The following is a 26,280-nucleotide window of genomic DNA, read 5'->3' as shown; positions in this document are numbered from 1 at the left end:
GAGTGCTGAATTCCCTCTCAAATTGGAATCTCAGTGCTAAAACCATTTCAGAAGAGGCCGCCTTTGTGTGTGTTCATCATTGCTTAAAGGAAGCGGCAGGCCCGTGGAGCACTGGGAGCAATGCGTGGCCACGCAGAGCGATTTACATTCTTGTTTAGACCTTTTTCTATTACGTAGCTGGGAGGCAGCATTTCCTGAGACGTAAACAAGCCTACTTATAATTGCAGGGAGCAGCCTCTGAAGATGGGCGTTTAAAAAGGGGCGACCAGATCATTGCCGTCAACGGGCAGAGTCTAGAAGGGGTAACCCATGAAGAAGCTGTTGCCATCCTTAAGCGGACAAAAGGCACTGTCACTTTGATGGTTCTCTCCTGAACTGCTGCCAGAATGGAATCCACCCAACCCTTGTTGGCATTCTGTACTGTAAAGAGAATGGGACCAGTCTTGTGAACAACTCTTCCCAGGCTGTGTTCATTGAGCTCTTCAAAACTGTAGGGGAAAAATAACATTTCAGTTTGTTTTTCACATATGGACATGGTATTCTTACAGTCTAGCATCATTTTTCCTTTCCCCTTGTGTTTTGTGAACCTAAGCTCAAAGAAAAGAAATATTTGCATAGGTAAATCTGGTCTTCCTTGGGGAAGATAGCTGACATTTTGTAGTGAAACGGGCAAAAATTATTATGTGCTGAACCGATGAATAGAGAAAGAAAAATAATTGTAAATGTAACCCAAGAGGAATGGCTTCAGTAACTTAGGGTGAAAAATGAAGATAGAAAATAAAGAAGAAAATCTTGAAGAGTTTTATAAAAATACCTGATTTTGCTCATTCACCTCCTTTCTCTGTCTCCAATGAGAAAGACAAGAAAATGAGAAAAAAGCCTCTTTCTACTGAAAGGCTTAAAAAAATATTCTCAGTATTTAAAAAATTTGAATATCATAAAAAAAAATGCATCTCCCCACTGCTAACATAAGATGATGAGTAAACAGCAAATATATGATCTGTGTTCCCAGGTTTTGTAAAGAAAATATATTTCCTGCTTATCTGAATGTTCACTTTCATTTTTGACCTCTTCTAAATGTTTTCGCGTTGCTATAAGTAAAATAATGATGCTACCCTTGTGTTGACTGTAGTTTCTCTTAGAAAGCGGCCATACTAACCACGAAGGAACATGGAATAACCCCAGCATCTTTCAGTGCTGATTTTAATGCCCTGTGCCATTGGTTTGCAGTTAGTATTCATCTTAATGACAAAGAGAAAAGCAATGATTTTGGTCATAAGCCATTAGTAAATTGATAGAAAAATGAAAGGGATTAACAAAACTTCATCCCATTGCCTTATATTAACATCTTATAATACAATAGTTTAAGACTAAGGGAAACAGATGGAGCTGTTTATTGAGACAACTGCTGAGGAATTATCATGTGTTCTTTCCCGTTTTAGAGCGTGAAACCTCCTACATTAGAGTATATAAAGTCACTTTAAATATTATCTATATTTGTAACAGAAGTAGTGTACAGATATTTTATTACAGCATTTTTGTGTAAATGCAGAATTGAAGTGAATAAAATAAGAAGTTTCAGTCATGCACAAATAAAGAAGCAGGCATTTTTTGCATGTGTTCTTTTTACTGGGGAAAAGCTTTATTGTTGAAGATTGATAGTCAAAATTGGTTTTTATCATGTCTAACTGAATGTGTGGTGTCCATAGTTCCTGTTAGAGGAACTTGGGCCACATCATTATGTAAACCTCAATATTTTCTATGTCCAGGTTTTTTCTAACACTGAAGATTCGTAGATTCTTCCTGGAGCAGAGAGGAATAAACAACATTGTTGGAAGAGAAATGTCCAACCTGTATATGTTTTTCTGAGGTTCCCTTAATGGAGAAATAGTACAAGTTTTTTCAGGGTTGTCAAGAGCTAAAGTGTGCTCAGATGAAAAATGAAAATTATTTATATTAGTAAGCATGAAAAGTCTGATTTGAGCACTGAGCAAGGGATTGGGGAATCTTTGTTCTAGTACTAGAAACCCTGGTGGTATAGTGGTTAAGAGCTACAGCCGCTAACCAAAAGGTCAGCAGTTCAGATCCACCAAGCGCTCCTTGGATATTCTGTGGAGCAGTTCTACTCTTCCTTTTGGGTCACTATGAGTCAGAATTGACTCGATTGCAACGGGTTTGGTTTTGGTTTTTGGTTTGTTCAAGTTCTACCACTAATTAGCTAATGAGCATGTGCAGTCCCTCTGTGATGCATCCCTCTGTGATTTATCTCAAAGCTTCTATCTAGTTCTAAAATAGAAGGATTCTATGATTCTTAGTTATACAAAGTGAAACATCAAAGACTGCATCTCACAAAAATTCAGGGTTATGCTCCCCAGCCAATCATTGGAAAATCAGGTACATAATGACAGAATAAAATCCATTTCGGTATCCCAATGGCACATCGAGTGCCTTAGCAGTCATTTATTGGGCCTTCACCTTGAAAGTAAGACAGCCAGGACTCTTTTCATGAGAGGCTGCTGGACACTGAGCTGCTGTCTTTTCTAAGTTTGAACTAGCAGAGACTTTTACAGAGATGTTATGGGGGCAAGTCAATCAACCAAATTTAAGTTTGAGTGAATATGGGAGACTACCCCCAATGAGAACAGCTCGGTGAGTGGCTTAAACATCTTTATATCCTGAGCTATCATTAAGTCTGACTAATAGGAGAGAGGCACTATGTTTATTGAACACAGAATAACTGAAGGTCGTGATTGATTCCATGGCATTAAATTGCTTTAGTGAGCTAGCTGCAGCCTTCATACTGAGTGCAAAAAGAAACAGTGGAAGGGCCGTTAAAGGGATATAAAAACATTTGGGAAAAGCACCCTTCCTGAGTTTCTATTAATTAACAAGTTAATTTCTGTTAATTCTCTTCCAAGCATTGAAAGAGAAGGAAGGAAGGAAGGAGAGAGAAAGAAAAGAAGGAAATTAAAGTTTGGAAGGAAAAGAGAATTTAGAATCATAAACATTGTAGAGAAATGACAAAGGCTTATGCCGCCTGTAAACCTAAGAGTTCTCTGTGGTGAAAGAAGAAAGTGCCGGAGTGAAGGGTTTAAATAGACTTGAACACTACGATGTTGATGCCAGGTACAGCCCAAGATAGCATATCGCCCATAATAGGCTCAATGTGAGTGCTTGTTTGATTAACAAGTTGATCTGGGGAATGTCTTACATTTCTTACATTTCTCGTGTTCTTCCTCTCTCCTCCAAAAAATGATATTAAAATGTTTAATTCAGTACAGGCTGATGTATAGCAACAGGAGTTGTAGTCAGCAGAATCCATAGATCAGAGCAGTGATGGAATTGGAAACAAAAAGATTAGAGTTAATGAAAGATAAGAAAAAGGAGAGTTTTTTTTTTTTAAGAATCTTGAAGCAACGGGGCACTTCTCTGCCCTGAAATATACTGTGTTAAGCTGCCTTAGAACTGGTCTGCCAAGTTATTGTCTGTGAATCTTGGGGCAGTGATTTAGTGGCCCTCTTCAGATCTCAGTCAGAGGGAATAGAGAAGTTGAAAGGATGTCTGCAGGGAGCAAGAGTAAATATGCTTTTTTTCTTTTGGTGTAGGTGTGGGAATGTCAAAACTATCATCACCTGCTTTCAGCAGCCCTGGTGTGTTGTTTCATGTCAGTGACAAGTGTCCTGGAATGCATTTGATTTGTGCAAAGATGTTCCTCAACTTTGTCTACTGGGACTTGATGTTTAACTTTGCCCCCTTTCTAAAGGGAGTTATTTGTAAGGCAGGATTGGCCTCTGTTACCTCACTAGGAAAAAAAAAAAATTGGTTGGCACCAAGAGAATTTCTATATGAAAGAGCGTGAAAGCATATGTTCTTAAAGTGATTTTTGTATGTTTCATTTTGCAGCATCTTTTTTCCCCTCAAAATTCACGTATTCCATGTTGTCAATTTGAATGTAAATTAGAAAAAAAAATGTGTATTTGTCTAAGAATTTTAATTATCTATTTTAGTCAATTACTGAAGTTTCAATAGTAAACCCTTAAAAGGAATTCTGTCAAGGAGGGAAGCAAATCTGTGGTAATGATCTCAGAAATTGTCTCTCTGAAAAAGTTTCTTGAAGTTTCTAAAAGTACCACCACCGAAAGAATGCCTCAGGCAACTTCTAGGAGGATGCCTCAACTTGTTCACTTCACACTGAATATCCTTTGAGAAGGTTGTGTCATTAGTGAATACTCTCTGACCTTTTCTTCTGCCCCCCTTCTTCCTTTCACATTTTCAGAAACAAACGTAATTATCTCCAAAAACATACTTTTTTTTTCTTACTGAAGTCATAGAAATTATGACCTTTTTCATCTGAGTCTACCTTGAAATATTTGGCATTCAAAGGTCTGCTCCCATAAACTTCATGAAACTAAGTATTTTATTCCATTCAGTAAAACCTAGAGATTTACCTTTGTTTGGGAACATTAAATGAGATACTGTACAGAAAGCATTAATACCAGACACAGAGTAAGCTATCAAGAAATAGTCGTAGTAGTTGTATATGTAATATCCTAGAAGACACAGTGATATAAATAGCTTTCTTTAGCCTTAAATTTTCATTTTTACGTTGTTTGCTTTTTCCTTCTGAGATTAGCCTCAAATAAACTTATACTCATTTTTCTAAAATTGTTTTGCATCCAACCTTCATGGTGTTTCCTATATCCTCAATAGTTGTACTGTTAATTATTTTTCTTCAAAGTAGACTAATTTTTGACTTAGGTGTACTTACAAGAGAAACTGTATTAAGTGCCGTAAATATAAGTAAGGAATGAAAGCCATGTTATTAAATTCTATCAAGATACTAACGCCTACCAAGGATCAGAACTTGAGGGCTGCTCTCTTTGTTTGGGAGTCCCTGGGTGGTACAGTTAAGTGGTGGACTACTAACTGAAAGTTTGGCAATTCGAACCCACCCAGGCGCTCGGGGGAAGACAGGCCCAGCAGTCTGCTTCTGAATGGTCATAGCTTTGAAAGCCTATGGAGTAGTTGTACTCTGCGCACATGCACTCACCTGGAGTTGAAACAACTCAGAACAACTCTTCCTATAAAAAAGGGAGAATTGTAAATGTTCCAACAGTGTCAAGACTCAGCGAAGACGCTCTCCTTGATGTAAAGGAACTGAAAGAATAATGAAGATACCTTTCTCGTTATATGATTCAATATTTTTTAGGGCCTCATCACAGTGCCACCTAGAACAATGATCTTACAATGTACTCCTGTTTGGAAAAATGATCATATCAAAATCAGGAAGGTTTTGTTTATAGACTTTTTTTTTTTTTTTTTAGCGTAAAAGCAAGCCAGTCAACTGTTCTTCAGAGAGTTCTTAGCTATGGAGATTGCTTAAGATGTTGTTTACAATGTAAAGTTTTCTCTACAATGAGAATTGGGTCATTGTGTTCAATGGTTTCATTTTGGCAACCTTAGTTTGAAATAAAGGGCAAATGACATAAATTAATGGAGGAAAATTAATGCTGTGGTAATATTAAATAAAACTAATGCCTCTTGCACCTGGAGGGCTATGCAGATGGCAGGCATACCTAATTATGCACCCTGCTGCCTTTAAGTGTACTGATAGAAGTCTCTCAACTGGATATGAAATATGTTCATTTGCTGGCTCCAGAGAAGTTTGAGTAAGGCCCCTCTATACACAAAAAACACACTCTAATATACTTACTTTTTAAGGGGCAGGGGATGCAATCCTATAAATTAAATGGAAGAATTAAATATTTACCTGATTTATAAAGCAAGTCATTATTGCAGTCATGGTCTTTGTACCTTCTATGAATATTAAAATGTGTCTTTCAGCCCCATTAGAGAAATACTATTCTCAAACCAGTAAGGAAGTACTTAGCTATAGGTTTACATTTTTACTCATTTCACATCAGTTAAAAGGAATAATTTACTAATAGAATCCTAAATAAATGGATTTTCTTTCTCTAGCTACAAATTTGATTGGTCAGTTATCACTCGGGTCTTTATAAGTATATTCAATTCTTTAAGTAGCTACTTCCAGAAAATAAGAGTTCCTATAATTAAATTTATAAATAATATGATTTGCTACAGATATTCCACTGACCTGACTGAATTTTTTTTAAATTGACTAACTTAAGGAGTTCTTCTCATTTAAACAATGTGACTTCCCATGACCTTCAATGTGTTGCACTTAGATACCAAAGCAGTTATAAGCACAACCATCAACTCCTAGTTTTGGCTTCAGAATTATTTTTTTAATGCTTTTAGGATATTTGTTATATACACCTATTTTTCTTAAAATCGGATACATATCTGTTACCTGTATTTTAAAAATAAAGGGCAAGCAAAGTAGGATTCTTTTTCAGACATAGTTTCCATCAAAATCAGAGATCTAGTGTCAGGTGTTTATGATACACAAGAAAAAGGGATTAGTTTTTAGACAAAGCAGCATATAATTTTCTCATCTTCATTTTAGGGTTAATAAACTGTCTTTCACAACTGTAATACATATTACCATTTTAAAACTAGGAGAATTAGTCTCCCACCCAACCATATTAATTTATAAACCCAAAAACCAAACATGTTGCCATCAAATTTGACTTGATGGAATTTGGGTTTGGTTGTGTCTTCAAACCTTAAGGCCTTGGATTGATAGCTGGCTTGGGTCTTGACTAGATGGCAGCTGATGTCTCTAAGCCTCTGCCTTCTTACTTGTAAAATGGAGATAATATCTTCTTCAAAGCGCTATTCACATGAAGTGAGATGAAGTGTCTGCACATGGTGGCACTTGATAAATGATAGAAATACTGTCAATACTACAAAAGTCAATGTAACTTAAAGGCTGTCCTGATACAAATAGTGAATTGCTGGGTTCATCTGGAGAAGAGTGTGATATCATTGGTATTAATTTATATTCCAACTTTCAAAAGCTTATGAAGTGCCCTCCTACTTCCTCACTCTAGAAATCTCATAATTTCTATAAAAGGGAAGCTAAAGTAAAAATGATTGAGGAGAACTCGAAACTGCAGGGTCTCCTTGGTTGGTGAAGTGAATGTGCCACTCCTTAATATTTTAAATGGGAAATATTTGGGATAAGAGTTATTTAAACCTAGTAAGAGATTTCATCGTCAATCTAAATGCCAGTACTTGCACAATAAGCCAAGTATCTAATATTAAGGAGCCCTGGTAGTGCCGTCATTAAGTGCTCCGCTGCTAACCAAAAGGTCAGCAGTTTGAACTCACCAGCCTTTCCTTGGGAGAAAGATGTGGCAGCCCGCTTCCGTACAGATTACAGCCTTGGAAACCCTGTAGGGCAATTCTACACTGTCCTATAGGATCGCTATGAGTCAGAATTGATTCAATGTCAGTGGGTGTGGTTTTTTGGATCTAGTATTTTTAGTATTAAAAGTAGTTGGGAAATTATGTAATATCCATTACTCACATAATGCCTCCTCCACAAATCCTTGGGGTTAAATTGATTAGGATAAGGAAATTCCTTTGTCATCCCCCGTTTTAGGCACAATCCCTCTTCAGAAGGGAGTCAAAAATAAGACATTAGCTTGGTAGACTAAACAGTCTTCCGAAAGGAAGCCAGTGAGATCAGACTGTCAGACAGATGTTTCTTTTCTTCCATATTAGATATTATTTCCCAAATGGATGGTGCCTAAATAAGTTGGGAAAATGTATGTGGAAATTTTATGTACACTAGTGGTTAATTTTTTAAAAGTGTATGAGTCAAGGAAAGGAAATTTACTTTTAAGGAGAACTTTTGCCAAGATGTGATTGTATTTGGTCATAGAATAAACTTCAAAGTCTATGAGGAACTGACTCTCAAAGTTCTACCACAGAAGATTTATGTTAGGATTGGAGAAAGAAGCTTCTATTGCGAATACTGAGTACTTTTATTTGGATGTAATGCAAGTGTCATGTTCTCTGAAAATAGAAAGCAGTCAACTAGTACAGGTAAACCTGATTTGCAGGTTTGCATATTGGTTGGGGCAAATTTATAAACCACATTCTCAAGCCCCACTTGCTAATAAAATGGTTTATGGATATTTATGGGATAAATTGTAGGTTAATTTTCTTAAATACTGGAATATAGCAAACAGTCCAGAATCACTTTAAACAGTTAAGGAATTGAGATCCCAAAGAATAAGTGTGTATAACTACCTGTGCAGAAGTAATGATTTGCAAATAGATGTACGCATGTGAAAATTGTGATAAGTTCTGAAGGGTAAAAACTCTTGATATGTTTTCTGTTATGAGCCATGGACCATATTTCTTGTGATATACTTAACCATGATTTTGCTTTTAAGAGGCTTATCTCTTCCCAACTTTGAAACTTAAAAAAAAAAAATTAGAAGAAACAACTTTCCATATGGGGATTCTAAATACTGGAGAGATTAGAAACTTAGTTGTTATTAGACAATTTGGCTAGGATTGTGGAATAGGGTCCAAATTTGAGAGGGAAAATGGGATTGGAATCATAAATCCACCCCTTCCTGGAGCCAGGTATTTAGTTTCTCAAAACCTATTTCTACATGGAAATAATATTTTTCTTTCTTCCAGGATTTTAAAAATCAAAATATATAATGAATGTGAAAGTCTTAAGCATATGAAAAAAAAAAAAACCTATTGCCGTCAAGTTGATTCCGACTCATAGCGACCCTATAGTACAGAAAGAACTGCCCTATAGGGTTTCCAAGGAGTGCCTGGTGGATTTGAACTGCCAGCTTTTTGGTTAGCAGCCGTAGCTCTTAACTACCATGTCACCAGGGTTTCCATGTCTCTTTTTATTATGTATTAGCTTAAACCCAAAAAACCAAACCCATTGCTGTCAAGTCGATTCCGGCTCATAGCGACCCTATGGGACAGAGCAGAACTGCCCCATTAAGTTTCCAAGGAGCGCCTGGTGGATTCGAACTACTGACCTTTTGGTTAGCAGCCATAGCACTTAACCACTGCATCACCAGAGTTTCCATATGTTAGCTTAGCCATACATTTATGGCTCTTACGATTAAAATTTACCAAATTGCGATTACACTCAAAAGAATTGAAAACAGGATCTCAAACAAATACTTGTACACCAGTGTTCACAGCACCCACATCACTCACAATAACCAAAAGGTGGAAACAGTCCAAGTGTCCATCAACAGTTGAGTCGATAATCAAAATACATACAATGGGGTATTATTCAGCCTTAAAAAGGAATGAAGCTCTGACACAGTCTACAACGTGAATGAACTGTGAAAACAATATGCTAAGTGAAATAAGCTATTCATGAAAGACCAAATATTTGATGATTCCATTTATACAAAACATTTAGAATATACAAAGTCATAGAGACAGGAAGTATGTTTAGTGGTTACCAGGGACGGGGAAGAGGATGGAATGAGGAGTTATTGCTTAATGGGTACAGAGTTTCAATTTGATGTGATAAAAAATGCACAACATTGTGAATGTAATTAATGTCACTAAAATGTACACTTAAAAATGGTTAAAATGACAAATTTTGTTTTATGTACTTAACCACAATAATTTTTAAATAAGAAAATAAATGCATCCTAAATATAAAAGGAAGTTACTAAGTTGACTAAACAAAAAAAAGTGCCATAATATTGTCTAAATATATATACTGTGATTTTCCTATTTTATAGCCTAGAAACATTCCTTTCTATACAATATTAATGGGTAATGCATATCCTACATTTTTCCAAAAGTATGCTGTAGTATATATTTTTTTTGTTTTGTGGTTTATCATTTTTTTTTAAAAATTCACAACAGTTCTATTAAAGAAAAGCCACTCCCACCCCCAACATGATCTTTCCACCACTTTTGTCATCACTGTATTTTTAACTTCTCCATTTTATAAAGCATGTCATTTTATAATAGATGGTTGCCCCATGTTGCTTTATTTTATTTACATTATGAGTTCTGTTACTATACTGGAAACAATATTAGCACAGGGTATTGCTCAGAAATGGAGGGAGAAGTGAAGGAATAAGGAAGAGGTAAAAGAAGGAGGAAAGAAGGGAGAGGGGAGGAAGGGAGGAAGCTATCAGTTTAGAAGGAGGGGGAAAATCACTAGCCTCAAGCCTATTAGGTCAAGGTTTCTGCCATTGGGTATGAAAGTAAAATGTGAATGTCCTCAGAGCCAATGGAAAAAAAAAAAGTGGGGGGAGTCAATTTGATAATTCTAATTTCTAGAGAAAAGGCAGGATTTGTAAAATCTCACATATTGCATAAATTATTAAGAGCTTCATAAGTGTTTGCTAAACAGTAACTATGAATTATTGACAATAAATGAATGATAAAAAACATTTCTGGACAGATGAGCAGATCAATGAAAAAGAAACTGAGAATAATGAACTTCCAAATTGGTTGGAAGGACTTTTGGGGTGGGGGGGCAATGCTAGTTTGCATCTTCTGTCTCCTTTCCTCATTTCCTCTGTTTTTAATTCAAGTTTGGAAAAATGGAACTAGAGAACATTGATAACTTGTGGATATTTTCCACTGTCTTAAGAAATTAAAAAAAAAAAAAAAAGTTTCAAGATCTCCAGAGCGTATAGGCCAGCACTTAGCTACTGCCTGTTTCTGCAGACATCATCATAATTTAAGTCTAGTGGATGGTTTCCATGGCAACACATGGTGTCTAGGTAGATTCTGGCAATATATAGTTTTAACCTTTCTGAAATGTGGATTCTTAACTGGAGCTGCTCTGCAAGATTGACTTCATAATAAAAAGAAAATATATCTATCTTCTGTAACCTGCTTTCAACAATATATCAAACATCTTTTGGACAAACAATAAGCCTCCATAAAAATTAGCACTTAGGCCTTGTTTATCTCCCTGACCTTGACCTTAGGTAATATTACTGATAATCACATAGCCCATTCCAATGGTACCATTTGGTAACAGAACAGCGTATTTCCTCTGTCCTTTAGTCCTGAGCCATCTGAAGTCCCTGAGAAGCATCATGACAGATGGTATGAGACAGAAAAGTGAAGTAAAGCCAAAATCTAGATATTTCAGATGAAATTAGTCTTCTGGATTAAATTATTAAGTAAACTGGCCCAATCACCTAGGTGTTTCTCTAGTATAGACTTGGCTTGAAGTATAAAGTATAAACAAAAAACTGAATACACAGAGCTCTGAATTTTTTTTTTATGAATTGATAACCAGAGTGCTCTTTGGACTGGGAAATATTTTTTTAACTGCATTCTGCAAGAACACTTTAAACAGTGAATGTTTTCTTGAACTCAGTGATTGATTAGAGGCTCAGTGGCTATAAGTACATCTTCCTCAAACTTCCCTTCTACCCCCACCAAATTACTAAACCAGACTAGGAAGAAAGGCCTAGCAATCTACTTGTGAAAATCGGCCAATGAAAACCCTGCCTGTTTTGGATACTTTCCTCACTTTATGTGCTGCCTGGTTTTTTCCTCCATCTCTGAGCTAGAACAGCCACTTCTGACCACAAGGCATGTCAGTCTGAACCAGAGAAGCTGGACGACCTAGAATCTCCATGTACTCCTCCGCCGTCATGGAGGAAAGCAGAGCTCCCACAAAATATATTTCATCTCTACTTCTGACCTTTTTTGTTTGTTTGTTTTTGGTGAAATTATCCTATTACCTGGATTCAGCACAAAAATGATAGCAAGCAAATATAATCTGCTTGGGAGGATATATATGGAAGGCGGAGACGAGCAAATGTGAGTACATATAGTGATATAGGGCAATGCACATGGCAGGATTATACTTGGAAATGCTAGTGTGTGTGTGTTCTACGTGGTTTTTCTTCTCTCTCTGGTAGTCTAAGGGCCAGTTTTCCTCTTCCCAGTCCACACTGACACATAAGTAAAGTCTCAAAGTAGATGCTGGAAAAAATGTTATAGGAAGAAGTTTGGGTGCTTAAGGTAGAGGGTTTTTACTCTCCAAACTATACCAAAATAAGGCTGGCAAGGAGAAGCAGTGGCAGAGAGGAAAGAATGAAGGGTCTCAAAGTAGCAATGGAGCCCTTCCATTTAAGGACCAGGGAGCTGAGGAGAGGTGGACAAGTCCAAATTTTCCTTGTTTTATGATCCCCAGTTGCCACCTCATCTGCAAGTGACACATAGTGCCTTGACTCTGCCCCCTTCCCCATCCCGTCGACTTTGAACAACCCGCCATCTGACAGAACTAGTCACTTTTAAGTCTCGCAACTGAAGGAGAGGCATTGGATAACTTGGGAGAATTTGTGACAAGAAGGAAAAATCTCTCCCCCTGATCAGGGAGGAGACTTCATCACCAGTTGGGATATTTTCCAAGACCCAGAACATCAAGGGCCATGTCACTTTTGTTTTCCACATGCAAACATGCTAGTCCCTATACAGAGAATGGATCTACCTCCCAAGTGGCTTCCATTTCAAACTTCTATTTGGAAATAATTGGGTGTAGGGGATGTGGTTTGAGGTAGAACTTAGAATGTATTGTACCACTGCTTTAGATATTGATTAGGATCTCTGAATCCAGATGGATTTAAGAAGAGGATCTTCCTCCCCCTCGAACTGCAAAGGCTGTTCTATTGTCCCCTCCTCTCCAAGGCAGTGTTATGTGATTACGGCTAGAGACCTAGCACTGGCTCTCAGGCTAGGGATAAGAGGCAAAGATTTTACTCCCCTTCTGCAATCTACAGGTCAAAATGTTCATGTTGGCTTCCAGTCTTGTCCCGATTCAAAGTTCCACTTCTTTTATGTTCCACATTTCTTTTCATTAGAGCTTTTATTATTCCTATCCATGTTCTTGATTGCCTGGTCTGGTCATCTGCCTTGCCTTGGTTAGTTCCCCATCTAGGGATGATAGTCCCATCCACAATGCCACCTTTCACCTAATTCAGTACAAGTTCTAGATTTTCAAGTGTGGACATTGCTATCTTCTGCCTATACCTTAAATGAGATACACCTCTGGTTTGTCTTAGTCTCTCCCCTTTCTTGCTGTCTTTTTATCTGAATTGAGGAATGAAGACTGCCATGATGCTCTGTGCTTGTCCACTGACTCAAGTATCTGCAGTTGGCACTTGTAATGGGTGCCATCTTACCAGAGTGGATGGGACCTCCTGCCGTTTCACTGGCCACCCCTCTCTGATACTTTCTAAAATGAGCCCTCCCAAGAAAACATTTAACCCACAAAATACATTAAAGGGTTTATAGTTCTGAATTGAAAATAAAACACTGCTAATGTATTCTGCCTTAGAAGAAATAAAACCAGAATGCTCCTCAGAAGTGAGAATGAAGAAATTTCATCTTGTTTACTTGGGACACATCATCAGGAAAGACCAATCCCTAGAAAAAAAATCACATTTGATAGAGTAGAGGGTCAGCAAAAATTGAGGGAAACCCTCAGTGGAATGGATTGACATAATAGTCACAACAATGGCTCAAACATATCAAAGACCATGAAGATAGTACAAGACTGGGCAACATTTCATTCATTTATTCATAAGGCCGCCATGAGTAAGAGCCAACCCAATGGCAAGTACCAACAACAATATATTCTATTAAAATGAAAAACCAGTTACATATAAAACTAGTGTTTGGAGTATGTTGCCAATGTTTGAGGAAAACTAGGCTTTAGTAAACTGTTTATTCATTTTCCTCCTCAGGCTTTAGTAGAGGAGGAAAATGAATAAACAGTTTTGTGAAGATTTTGAAGAAAACTGTTGTGCATGTCCACAAGTTTTAGATGTGATACATACTGGCTATTTAAGATTCCTAACTTTAGTTCTCAACTTGTGGCTTTTACTTTCTCTGATCTAAGTGTATCATTGACAATACTCTTTGCACCGGTTGTTCAATCAAATACGTTCTCTCTCAACGGTGCTGAAAATAGGTCTATATTTTGCTAGTATAGGAGGCATCTACCAGTTGGCCCCAAATTCTTCAGGCTAATTGCCCATTTTTGTTTCAATGAAGTGCTAGCCTTATCATTCTTTTTACCATTTTCTAATCATGGCTGAAATAGATTGGCCTCCATGTCACCATTTAAACTTATGTTTTCCTGGAACAACTTTTCCTGCAACATGCCTCTGTATTATTCATCCTTCGAGGTCTATGTCAAATTCTGTATTCTTCACAAAATTTCCTATTTAATAAGTCAATATGTGCTTCTCATGAAAAATACATATAATGAACACTCAGGAATTAGTAGCTGTTACCAATCAGAATTCATCTTTCTTCTCATGTCCATAAAGTTTTATCTCTGGCACAGCATTTCTCAGTGTTATAATCAGGCTCAAATATAGCAACAATTGTGAGGATGGTGCAGGACCAGGCAGTGTTTTGTTCTGTTGTACGTAAGGTCACTTTGAGTTGGAATCAATTTGATGGCACCTAACAACCATTAACAACATACTTTATTATTAAAAAAAAAAAAAAAAAAACCTATGGTTCAAAAGCAAGTGTTAGAACACTGGTTAAACAAAGTTAAAGAGAATGTCAAATGTGCTAATATATTATAAATCTACACTGGGTATAGTATACCACTTCCCAAACCTATTAGACCAAAAGTTTCCAGAGAGATTCAAGTCTCAAGGAATACTTTTGGGAAAAACTTCTCTACCACACTAGACTTTGTTCTGATAGAATTGTTTAGCTATATGTTCCCCTCCCCCAACAGATTTTGAGCTTCTAGACAGAAAGACTGGGTCTCCTTTACCTTTTTACCTCCATAAAAAGTAACACACTATATCATATAGCAGGCCATAACATTTTTTTTTTTCTTTTTGAGAGAGTAAGATATTTTTTTTTCCCCCTGAAGGAACTGAACAGGAGTTGAAAACAAGGAGGGTAAAGAGGATGTGTTTATTATTTTTGTGCTAGAAGGAATTAACTGACTTGTGAGTGGTGAAAGGCTGAAGAAAAAAGTAAAACCTCTGTGTATCATCCAACATGCAGGAAGCAGGGAGCTGGAGAAGGAAATATTGGGTCAGCTTTTGGCATACCCACAAAGTTGCAACAAAATTATTTGGTTGATATTGGAATGGTAGGATCTAGAGTAAAAAGAGTGATGGACAGCCAGTCATTTCATGGTCAAAAGTGTTTGCAATTTGCCTGATCTTACCGGACAAGTTCTTGTGCATATTTCAATCACCTATTATCTCTCTGGAAACCCCGGCGACATAGTGGTTACAAGCTATGGCTAACCAAAAGATTAGTAGTTCGAATCCACCAGGCGCTCCTTGAAAACTCTATGGGGTAGTTCTGCCCTGTTCTATAGGGTCACTCTGAGTCAGAAACAACTCGACAGCAATGGGTTTGTTTGTTTTTTTGGTTTATCATCTATCTATGTTACTATATTTGAACAAATCATTGACCATATACTATGGGCTAGGCATACTGTCATTCCTAAACTAATACTAAATAACAGGTCTTGAAATTCTTGACAAGAATATTGTCATGATTAAATAAGATTGGATTTTCATCTTTTAAATCTTTAAAAAAAATTTTTTTTTTAATCTGTCCTGCTTGCTGCTGATTAGCTAGCTTCGAAGTGGCAAAAAATCTCAGGTAAAACTTTGACTAAAGTTTGTTTTCTGACAATGAATTATTTTTTCCTTTTAATCTAACTCAATTATTTGAACAATATTTTTACAAAAAGCCAGAACACTTTATTTACAATAATAGTGTCTTATTACACTAGCCTAATTGAAAGAAATTGGCCAAACGTTAATCTTATAGATTTGAAATTGGGGTAAAGAAACGAATAAATAAGTAGCTGATTTTATCATTAATTTATTGAGCAGCATTCTCAAAAGTTCAGGCATTAGACCATTAAAGTTTTTAGTCATCAATGAATACCAGTTTCTAGCAGGAAGCTACCTGAAGGATCTTTTAGATTGAACTCTTTTGGTTAACAGAGGAGGAAGCTAAGGATGGACAACTTGCTTAGCAAGTATTAAAGTTCACTGTGTTTCTTAAATCGTAACTGTGAATTGGAGCTGATTTAATTCTTATCTGCCCTCCCCCATGGCAATATCAGGCAAATCATCATATCAATTTATAACCATGCCAGCTAATAAGTAGAACGATACAAAAAACCAAGACTCAACAAAAATATATTTTATTGACTAGTTTGTTCACTGTTGATACTAAGTCTCTCCTACATAAACTTAGTTAAACGTCTATATTTGTATAATAAACCAAATCTGTTGCCGTCAAGTTGATTCCGACTCATAGGGACCTTACAGGAGAGAGTAGAACTGCCCCATAGTGTTTCCAAGGAGCACCTGGTAGATTAGAGCTGTCCACCTTTTGGTTAGCAGCTGAACTCTTAACCACTATGCCACCAGAGTTTCCTATCTGTATAATAACGGTTACAATAACAGGCTACAAGAAAGAACCATTTTGTGATAATTTAGTATTTATCACAGGTTTAAAAGGATTTGGGTTTTTTTTTTTATTATGGTCAATGAAAATATAAATGATTGTAAACCACATTGAATAAATGGAAGTGTGTTAAAGTGTATTAAGATCTGTCTGACATCAGCAATTAAAAGTTGTTCTTAGAGATGGAATAGCCTTTGTTGTTGATGTTGTCAGGTCCCATCCAATTGGTTCCAACTCACAGAGACCCTGTGTACAATAGAACAGAACACTGCCCGGTCCTGTGCCATTCTCATACTCATTGCTATGTTTGAGCCCATTGTTGCGGCCACTGTGCCAATCCACCTCGTTGAGGGTCTTCCACTATTTTTCCCTGACCTTCTACTTTACCAAGCATGATGTCCTTCTCCAGGAACTGGTCCCTCCTGATAACATGTCCAAAGTACATGAGACAATGTCTTGCCATCCTTGCTTCTAAGGAGCGTTCTGGCTTGCATTTCTTTCAAGACACGTGTTCATTTTCTCAGAGTCCATGATATATTCAATATTCTTTGCCAACACCGTAAGTCAAAGGCATCAATTTTTCTCCTGTCTTTCTTATTCATTGTCCAACTTTCACATGCATATGAGGCGATTGAAAACACCATGGCCTGGGTCAGGTACATTTTAGTACTCAAGGTGACTTCTTTGCTTTTCAACACTTTAAAGAGATCCTTTGCAGCAGATTTGCCCAATGCAATGCATCTTTTGATTTCTTGACTGCTGCTTCCATGGGTGTTGATTGTGGGTCCAAGTAAAATGAAATATTTGACAGCTTCAATCTTTTCTCTGTTTATTGTGATGTTGCTCGTTGGTCCAGTTGTGAGGATTTTTGTTTTCTTTATGTTGAGGTGTAATCCATACTGAAGACTGTGGTCTTTGATCTTTATCAGTTAGTGCTTCAAGTCCTTTTAACTTTCAGCAAGCAAGGTTGTGTCAACTGCATAATACAGGTCATTAAAGAGTCTTCCTCCAATCCTGATGCCCCATTCTTCATATACTCCAGCTTCTGGGATTATTTGCTCAGCATACAGATTGCATAAGTATGGTGAAAGTGTACAACCCTGACGCACACCTTTCCTGACTTTAAACCAGGCAGTATCTCCTTGCTCTGTTCAAAGGACTACCTCTTGGTCTGTGTGCATTTGTGTTCTGGAATTCCCACTCTTCGCAATGGTATCCATAATTTGTTCTGATCCACACAGTTGAATGCCTTTGCATAGTCAACATAACACAGGTAAACATCTTTCCGGTATTCTCTGCTTTCAGCCACGATTCATCTGACATCGGCAATGAGATCCCTCATTCCAAGTCCTCTTCTGAATCCAGCTTGAATTGCCGGCAGCGCCTTGGCAGGTACTGCTGCAGACAGCTTTGGATGCTCTTCAGCTAAATTTGACTTGCCTGTGATATTAATAATATCGTTCCACATTCTGTTGGAGCATCTTTCTTTGAAATGAGCATGAATATAGATCGCTTCCAGTTGGTGGGCCAGGTAGCTGCCTTCCAAATGTCTTGAATAGCCTTACACCGTGTAAAAATCAGTGGCTCACCCAAGTAACACCAGACATTTTAGATTCCCAAGGCCAGAGCTAGTTTATGCAGCAGATATGGTGCAACAGTGACACCTCGGGGCCAGATTTCTCAAACTCCTTGAGTTTTCAAAGTGTAGAAAGAAACTTTAGATGTTTACAAGAAATGGAGGCGATTGGAAAAATATGTGTATGCTTATGGAAAGTTTGCTTTTGGATTTTATTGGAAGGAAAAAAAAAAGAAGCTTTCCGGTAATATCCTCATAGTCCTGTTTCTGTGTTTGGTGTCCTTTCCTGATGAGCTGAAAGAAAGGACTGAATAATAATAACTCCACTACTGATGAAATAACAGTGGCTGTCCCTTATACTCTAGGGAATAGTCTTAATTGATCAAAGATCTTTCCATTTAGTTTAATTTCTCAAAAGACAGAAAAAAAAAAAAACAGTAGAGAATAAATAAAATCCATGAAGCTGCTTATGTTTTTTTCCTGGAAACCAACCACATGTTTTTTTCCTGGAAACCAACCACTAGAGAGCAGTAAAGTCCAAGCTACTTCTGCTGTTTTTGAAATCCCCCTTCCACCTTCCCTACCCCTGGCCCATCTTTCTTATTTGGAGTGGCTAAATGGACTCTTCTGGAAAGGGGTTCTTTTTGAATTCTCATTTCTAAAATACCGAAGCATTCCATTTTCTGAAAAAAAAAAAAAACTTGTACAAAAGTAGGAAGTGAGATACACCCTTTTCCAGAAACGTTTCTATTAAAATTAGCTCTTTGTTGAAGTGACTGCTTTGGGGGGGGGGGGGAGTGGGGGGGCAGGCTTTTCTGTGGACACAGAAAAGAAAATATCAAGCATTAAAGCAATTTTCATCTCTTCCCGTCAATTCTTAAGAAAAGGCCCCTATTCCCAAATATTCACCTTTAGGTAGGAAAATATAAAAGTGACAAAGCCAGGTTCTTGTACTCTGAACACGAAATTTCATAAGGAGAACATAAAATAATAGCCACATGAAGTATTCAACATGTTTGGCCTGGCATTTCATTACTATTATTTTGCATATTATTGCTGGAATTTGGAAGAGAAAAAAATTTTTTTTTCAATTTCTTCTTTCTTTTTTTTTCCTTTAACAAAGCTATCATTCATGACAAAATTAAAGATCTGGTTGACATTTTTCTTTGATTTAAGTTTAAATGGATTTTGTGAGAAACTATTTTGTGTTTTATCTAACAATATCATTATTATCAACCACACAAGTAAAATTTTGCTGAAGATCATTCAAAAACAGTCGCTGTAATACATCAACAGAGAACTTCCAGAATTTTAAACAGGATTCAGGAAAGGACATGGAACCAGGGATATCATTGCCAATGTGAGATGGATGATGGCTGAAAGCAGAGAATACCAGAAAGATGTTCACCTGTGTTTTATTGACTATGCAAAGCCATTTGACTGTGTGGATCATAACAAATTATGGATAACATTGTGAAGAATGGGAATTTCTGAACACTTAAATGTGCTCATGCAGAACCTGTACATAGGCCAAGAGGCACTTGTTTGAACAGAACAAGTGGATACCGCATGGTTTAAAGTCAGGAAAGGTGTGTGTCAGGGTTATTTCCTTTCACTATACATATTCAGTCTGTATGATGAGCAAATAATCTGAGAAGCAGGACTATATGAAGAAGAACGGGGCATCAGGATTGGAGGAAGACTCATTAACAACATGAATTATACAGATGGCACAACCTTGCTTGCTCAAAGAGGACTTGAAGTACTTAACAATGAAGATCAAAGACCACAGCCTTCAGTATGGATTACACCTCAACATAAAACAAAAATCCTCACAACCGAATGAACAACAGTAAACAACATCATGATAAAGAAAGAAAATATCGAAGTTGTCAAGGATTTCATTTTACTTGGATCCACCATCAATGCCCATGGAAGCAGCAGTCAGGTAATCAAATGACACATTACATTGGGCAAATCTGCTGCAAAAGACCTCTTTAAAGTGTGGAAAAGCAGAGATGTCATTTTGAGAACTAAAGTGCACCTGACCCAAGCCGTGGTGTTTTCAATTGCCTCATATGCGCGTGAAAGCTGGACAATGAATAAGGAAGACCGAAGAACCATCCATCCTTTTGAATTATGATGTTTACGCAGAGTATTGAATATACCACGGTCTGCCAGAAGAACAAACAAATGTGTCTTGGAAGAAGTACAGCCAGAATGGTCATTAGGAGCAAGGGTGGTGGGACTTCATCTCACATACTTTGGGCATGTTAACAGGAAGGACCTCATGCTTGGTAAAGTAGAGGGTCAGCAAAAAAGAGGAAGATCCTCAGTGAGATGAATTGACACGGTGGCTGCAACTATGAGCTTGAGCACATCAAGTATTGGGATGTTAGTGCAGGACCAGGCAGTGCTTTGTTGCGCTGTGTATGGGGTCACTATGAGTTGGAAGTGACTCAGTAGCACCTAACAACAACAGCATTTTGTGTTTTATTCACTAAAGAAAACTGATATTCTAATACTTCATTAATGAAAGTAAAATCATTTTTCTTGTTTCTGCTTGTAGCTTTATCAATGATTGTCCCTGCAGCCCTCAACATTTCACGCATAAGTTTTCGTTTGCAGGAAAAAAAAAAAAAAGGTACCAGCTAAATTGCTGTTATCTTTGGTCTTGAAACACTTAGAATTGAACTTCACTGTAAACATATTTGTAGAAGTGCTAATTTTACTTGCTGAAGAATGGAATGCTATGGAGAAACATTTTGAAGAAGTGTAAAGTCCCACATTGCTATTTCCTTAGAAAACTTGATTAGACCTTACCCTCTATTTTCGAATAACTTTATATTTCTAAAAAAAAAAAAAAAAAATGGGGCTGGGCATAGAGCAGATACTCAATTTATTTAACAAAAATTAGCATCTATTGAACTTCTATGCTAGGTATACTTATCCTTGCCTTGTGAGAGCTAAAAAAGTCTGCAGATTAATAAATGGCTGGTATCGTTAACTCTAAAAAAGCATAGGTGGCACAGTGATTTGCCATCAGTAGCTAACCTAAAGCTTGACAGAACCCACCCAGCAGCTCCACAGAAGAAAGGCCTGACATACTATTTTGTAAAGATTGCAGCCAAGGAAACCCTATGAAGCAGTCCTACCCTGTAACAGATGGGATCGCCATGAGTTGGGGCCAATGCAACAGCAGCTAAAACATAACAACATTGCTAACTCTAAGGTAAATTAATTTCATCACTCTTATGGTATTTGACTAATTTTTGTTTAAATCACCATCATCTTGACAAAAGTACTGCATGACATATACTTTTTTTCCTCAATTAAAGTGAAGTAAATTATTTTGGCAGAGAGTTTTTAAACCAACTTTGAGATTATTGCGAGCAAACCAGTGTCTCAAAGACAGTGTGGGCAATTACTGACCTAAAAACCTAGGTGATGGCTTTTCTCCAAATTCCACGTCTATTGACACCAACATTTTCTTTTGTAACTCAAACGAATAGCTGTGATACTTTGCCCCTCCTACACAAATTCACTTCGGAGATTTGCAAGGGATTTATTTCTGGATGTGGCCTGGGGCCTGACAAACAACTTCCTGGAAAGGCTTTGCAACTGGAGATTTTTAGACAAAAATTGTTCTGGTTCAGTGTAACTTTTCCTTGGTGTGTAAGTCTATTATTACTCATGCTATGTCCCGGTTTACATTTGCCCTTCTTAGGGAACAACGAGGACATGATCTTAAGTAGATAATGTATTGCTATCAAAGCAATCAGTAATGATGTTTTAAAGAAAACTCCTTGGGAGACAGCCACAGTGGGTTTTGATACTTTTTCCTTAAAAAATACTCTGGCATTCCAGGTTACCCTCAAATATGTTACCTATCCCCACAGAGCAGAAGAGAAATTCTTAGACCTCAAAGCACAGTCATTGGTATTTCAGGTATGAAGTCCTACATTTGTAGAGAGACATTTTCAGAAACACATATCTTTCAGAACTCCTGTTTGTCTCATGAATGTTGCCCAATGAGAATAAGATATTTTCATCTGGCAATTTTTACCGAGGAGGGCTTTTTGTGGTGTGTGTGATGGAGCGTTTGGAGTCTTGGTGGTACAGTGGTCAAGAACTTAGCTCCTAAACAAAACGTTGGCAGTTCGAATCCACCAGCTGCTTCTTGGAAACCCCATGAGGCAGTTCTATTCTCTCCTATAGGATCATTATGACCCTGAGTCGCCTACTGGCAACAGGTTTTTGAGGGAGTATTTAGGAGTCTTTTTCTCCCTCTCTTGAAAAAAGGCCTGGTGATTTGCTTCTGAAAGGTCACAGTGTTTGAAAACACAGTGAAGTACATACATGGAATTGCCATGAGTTGGAATCGACAGCAACTGGTATTTTTTGTTTATGGATAAGATTATATTTAAAAAACATACTTGATAGTTTTAAACTAGAAAGAGTATGACCTTGGTTAACCCAGAGTTTAATCTAGTTCAACTAACATTCCAACTTGTACTACTTTGCCTAAACTTTCCCTTTGTTGGACCTGGGGGCCAGCCTGCCCTGGAGAGTAACAGCCAGTTAATCCTCTTCTAGTGTGGCATAGTGTAGTCGTTCAGCAATCTTCTGTTACCTGTAGCATTATTTCTAGGTGGCCTCCAACATGTTAGCTTTTTGCACAGGGCTCTGATTTCGTATTCAACCATTATCTACTCAGGGTTTATGATGACACATTTCTCTCATGTATACTATGAAATCTAATGCCAAAACACATTTGTGAATAGAAACAACTGTCTCCACTTTATAGATGAGGAAAATAAGGATCAGAGTAATTAAATAATTGGTGGAAGGTCACACAGTTAAAAAGGGGCAGAGTGAGTACTAAAGCCACGTCTTCTGATTTCCTATTCAGTCTTCTTTTGGCTATATAACTGTAGCTCCCCCTCAAGGGAAAAAAAAAAAAAAAGTGCTGTAAACTGGACTAAATCAGGGTTTGAAAGCACAAGCCAGGTTAAAGGGTCATGGTTAACAAATGGAAACAAATACACGAATCTCCGATAAGCCTTCTTGTACCCCAACCCTGCCCTCGACCACATCATTATGGTTTGGAATTCAACTGTTCTGCTAAAGTGTTTAAACAGGAAGGTTGCACCATGATTCATGCCTAATAAGTGCCAATGATACTGTAGCTATTTTATAGAGCCGCAAAACAAGTTCTAGCAACCCTGATCTTTATCGGCTTCAGCTGAAAAGGCTGAATGCTGAAATAGGCCGGTTACATTTTAATCTGTTATATAAATGACTGTTTTGAAAGCAAGCTGGCACGTCTCTAGAAGGTTTTTTTTCCCCCCTCTTTGATGCCTGTTAATTCTCTCTCTCTTTTCTTTCTTTCTTTTTTTTTTTTTAAGTAAAAGCCAGATCTGAGCTACCTTAAGTATAGAAAATGATGTAGATCTCACTATCGAATGGATGCTTTGGTGAGAGTGTTTTATGGAGTTTCCCAAACTATAGCTAGAATTTTTATGAACTGCCCTTTAATAAAGCATAATTTATATTTAATAAAATGCACCAGTTTTAAGTGTTTAATGAGTTTGACAAATGTATATACCAATTATTTCCAGTATCCCAAAAAGTCCCATTGTATCTCTTTTCAATCAAGTTCTCTCTCCCACAGTCACTATCCTTGGTCACAGACCCCTGACATGTTTTCTGTCACTGTAAATTAGTTTTTTTTCTTTTTCTTGATTAGAATTTCATATTAATAAAATCATATAAAGTATATATTCTTTTTGTGCTGGCTTCTTTCCCTAAGTATACTATTTTTGAGATCATCTATGTTGCTGTATGCAGTGGTAGTGCGTACCTGAGTAATATTTCCTTATTGGGATATCTCCAGTTTATTTATCCATACCATTGATTTCATTTTTAACCTATTATAAGTAAAGATGTTAAATGAAAAAGCTTTTATGTGGATATACATCTTTGTTTCTCCTGGGTAAAACCTAGGAGTAGAATTAGTGGGTCGAAAGTATATACCTGGTGCTGTAGTGGTTAACCAAAAGATCGGCAGTTGGAATCTACCAGGTGCTCCTTGGAAACCCTATGGGGCAGTTCTACTCTGTCGTATAGGGTCGCTATGAATCAAAATCGACTGGTTAGCAATTTTTTTTTTTTTTTTGGCAAGTATATACCTAACTTTATAAGAAACTTTCAAACTTTTCCAAAGTACCATTTTATATTCCCACCATTAAAGTGTGAGAGTTTTCATTTCTCAACATCTTCCCCAGCACTTGGTATAGTCAGTCATTTTAATTTTAGTCATTCTAATATATATGTAGCGGGAGTTCGTTGTGGTTTTCATTTGCAGTTTTCCTAATGAATAATGATGTCGAGTAACTTTTCATGTGTTTATCTGACATTTGTATATCTTCTTGGATGAAGTGTCTGCTCAAATCTTTTGTCTATTTTTCTATTGGCATATTTTTGTTGTTCCTGAGTTTTGAGAGTTCTTTATATATGCTGGATACAATTATATAAATATCTCAAATATTTCCTCCCAGTCTATGATTTTCTTTTCATTCTATTTCCAGTGTCTTTCAAAGAGCAGAGTTTTTAACTTTGATGAACTCCAGTAAACAGTTTATTCTTTTATGGATCATGCGTTTGGTACATACTTAAAAAATCTTTCTTGAACTCAAGGTCATAAAGATTTTCTCCTTTTCTTCTAAATGTTTAGTAATTTTAAGTTTTACATTTAGGTCTATTGCTTAAGATATTTTCCCAAGTCTATTTTTTGCAAATAGATACTCAATTTTCCCAGCACCCTTTGTTGAAACAATTATCTTTTTACCACTGAATAGCCTTTGCACTTTTGTGGAAAATTACTTATCCTTATTTTTTATATATGGGGGTCTATTTCTGTTTCATTGATCTAGTTTTCTATCTATACACTCATACCACATTGTCTTAAATTATCTAACTTTAAAATAAACTTAGAAATATGAGAGTATTAGTCCTCTTATTTTGTACGTATTTTTAAAAGTCCCCCCCCTCCCCAATCCTGGGCCCTTTTCCTTGTAGGCATAGGGATATTATCCTATCACTAACAGCATTGTACTTCAGGATAGATCTTGAAATGTTCAATTTGCCATTCCTGGTGTGGTAGACCATATGATAATCTGATTCAAAATGGCCAACACCAGTCCATTTCAGCTCACTAATGCCTTGGATGTAGGTCTTCAAGCATTCCATTTCACTTTTGACAACTTCCAATTTTCCTAGTTTCATACTTCGTACATTCCATGTTCTGATTACTGATGGGTGTTTACAGCTATATTTTGCCACATCAGCAAATGAAGGTCCTGAAAACTTTTTCCATCCACGTCATAAGGGTTAACTTTACTTTGAGGAGGCAGATCTTCCCCAGTCATATTTTGAGTGGCTTCCAATCTGTAGGGCTCATCTTCTGGCACTATATCAGACAATGTTCTGCTGCTATTCATAAAAATTTCACTGGCCAATTTTTTCAAAAGTAGACTACCAGGACATTCTTCCTAGTCTGTCTTAGTCTAGAAGCTCCATTGAAACCTATCCACCATGCATGACTCCGCTCATATTTGAAATACTGGTGGCATAGCTTCCAACATCACGGCAACACACAAGATACAACAGTAGTACAAACAGACTACAACTTCAGTATGGATTACACCACAGCATAAAGAAAACCAAAACTCTCACACTGGACCAATAATCAACATCATGATAATGGAGAAAAGATTGAAGTTGTCAAGATTTTCATTTTACTTGGATCCATAATCAATATCCAGGGAAGCCGTGATGTGTTACATTGAGCAAACCTGCTGCAAAAGAAGTGTTAATAAGCAAAGATATCAATTTGAGGACTAAGGTATGCCTGACCTAAGCCATAGTATTTTCAATTGCCTCATATGCATGTGGAAACCCTGGTGGCATAGTGGTTAAGTGCTACAGCAGCTAACCAAAGGGTTGGCAGTTCAAATCCGCCAGGTGCTCCTTGGAAACCCTATGGGGCAGTTCTACTCTGTCCTATAGGGTTGCTATGAGTCGAAATCGACTCGACAGCACTGGGTTTGGTTTTTTGGGTTGGTCATATGCATGTGAAAGCTGACGAATGAATAAGAAAGACAGAAGAAGAATTGATGCCTTTGACTTATGGTGTTGGTGAAGAATATTGAATATACCATGGACTGCCACAGGAACCAACAAATCTGTCTCTGAAGAAGTACAGCCAGAATGCGTCTTAGAAGCAAGGATGAAGAGGCTTTGTCTTGTGTTTTCCACATGTTATCAGG

At 37.2% G+C, this 26,280-nt stretch overlaps 1 protein-coding gene across 9 annotated transcripts in view; it reads left to right on the top strand.

Annotated features, from left to right (window-relative positions):
- Positions 1-5,997, top strand: part of MPDZ (multiple PDZ domain crumbs cell polarity complex component) — a 189,377-nt gene extending 183,380 nt beyond the window's left edge. For 3 of the 9 annotated variants that reach the window (XM_049897162.1, XM_049897163.1, XM_049897164.1), the window contains exon 47: positions 228-5,966. In XM_049897162.1, coding sequence (XP_049753119.1) covers positions 228-374 — 147 coding nt within the window. In that variant the 3' untranslated portion in view covers positions 375-5,966. Of the gene's footprint in view, positions 1-227 lie in introns of all 9 variants that reach the window. The other 6 variants (XM_049897169.1, XM_049897168.1, XM_049897171.1 and 3 more) reach the window with 4 other exon arrangements.
- The last annotated feature ends 20,283 nt before the right edge of the window (positions 5,998-26,280 follow it).

Source organism: Elephas maximus, chromosome 9 (genome assembly GCF_024166365.1).
Source record: "Elephas maximus indicus isolate mEleMax1 chromosome 9, mEleMax1 primary haplotype, whole genome shotgun sequence".
NCBI lineage: Eukaryota > Metazoa > Chordata > Mammalia > Proboscidea > Elephantidae > Elephas > Elephas maximus.
The sequence above is the reverse complement of the archived record's forward strand: the minus strand, read 5'-3'. Positions and strand labels throughout refer to the sequence as shown.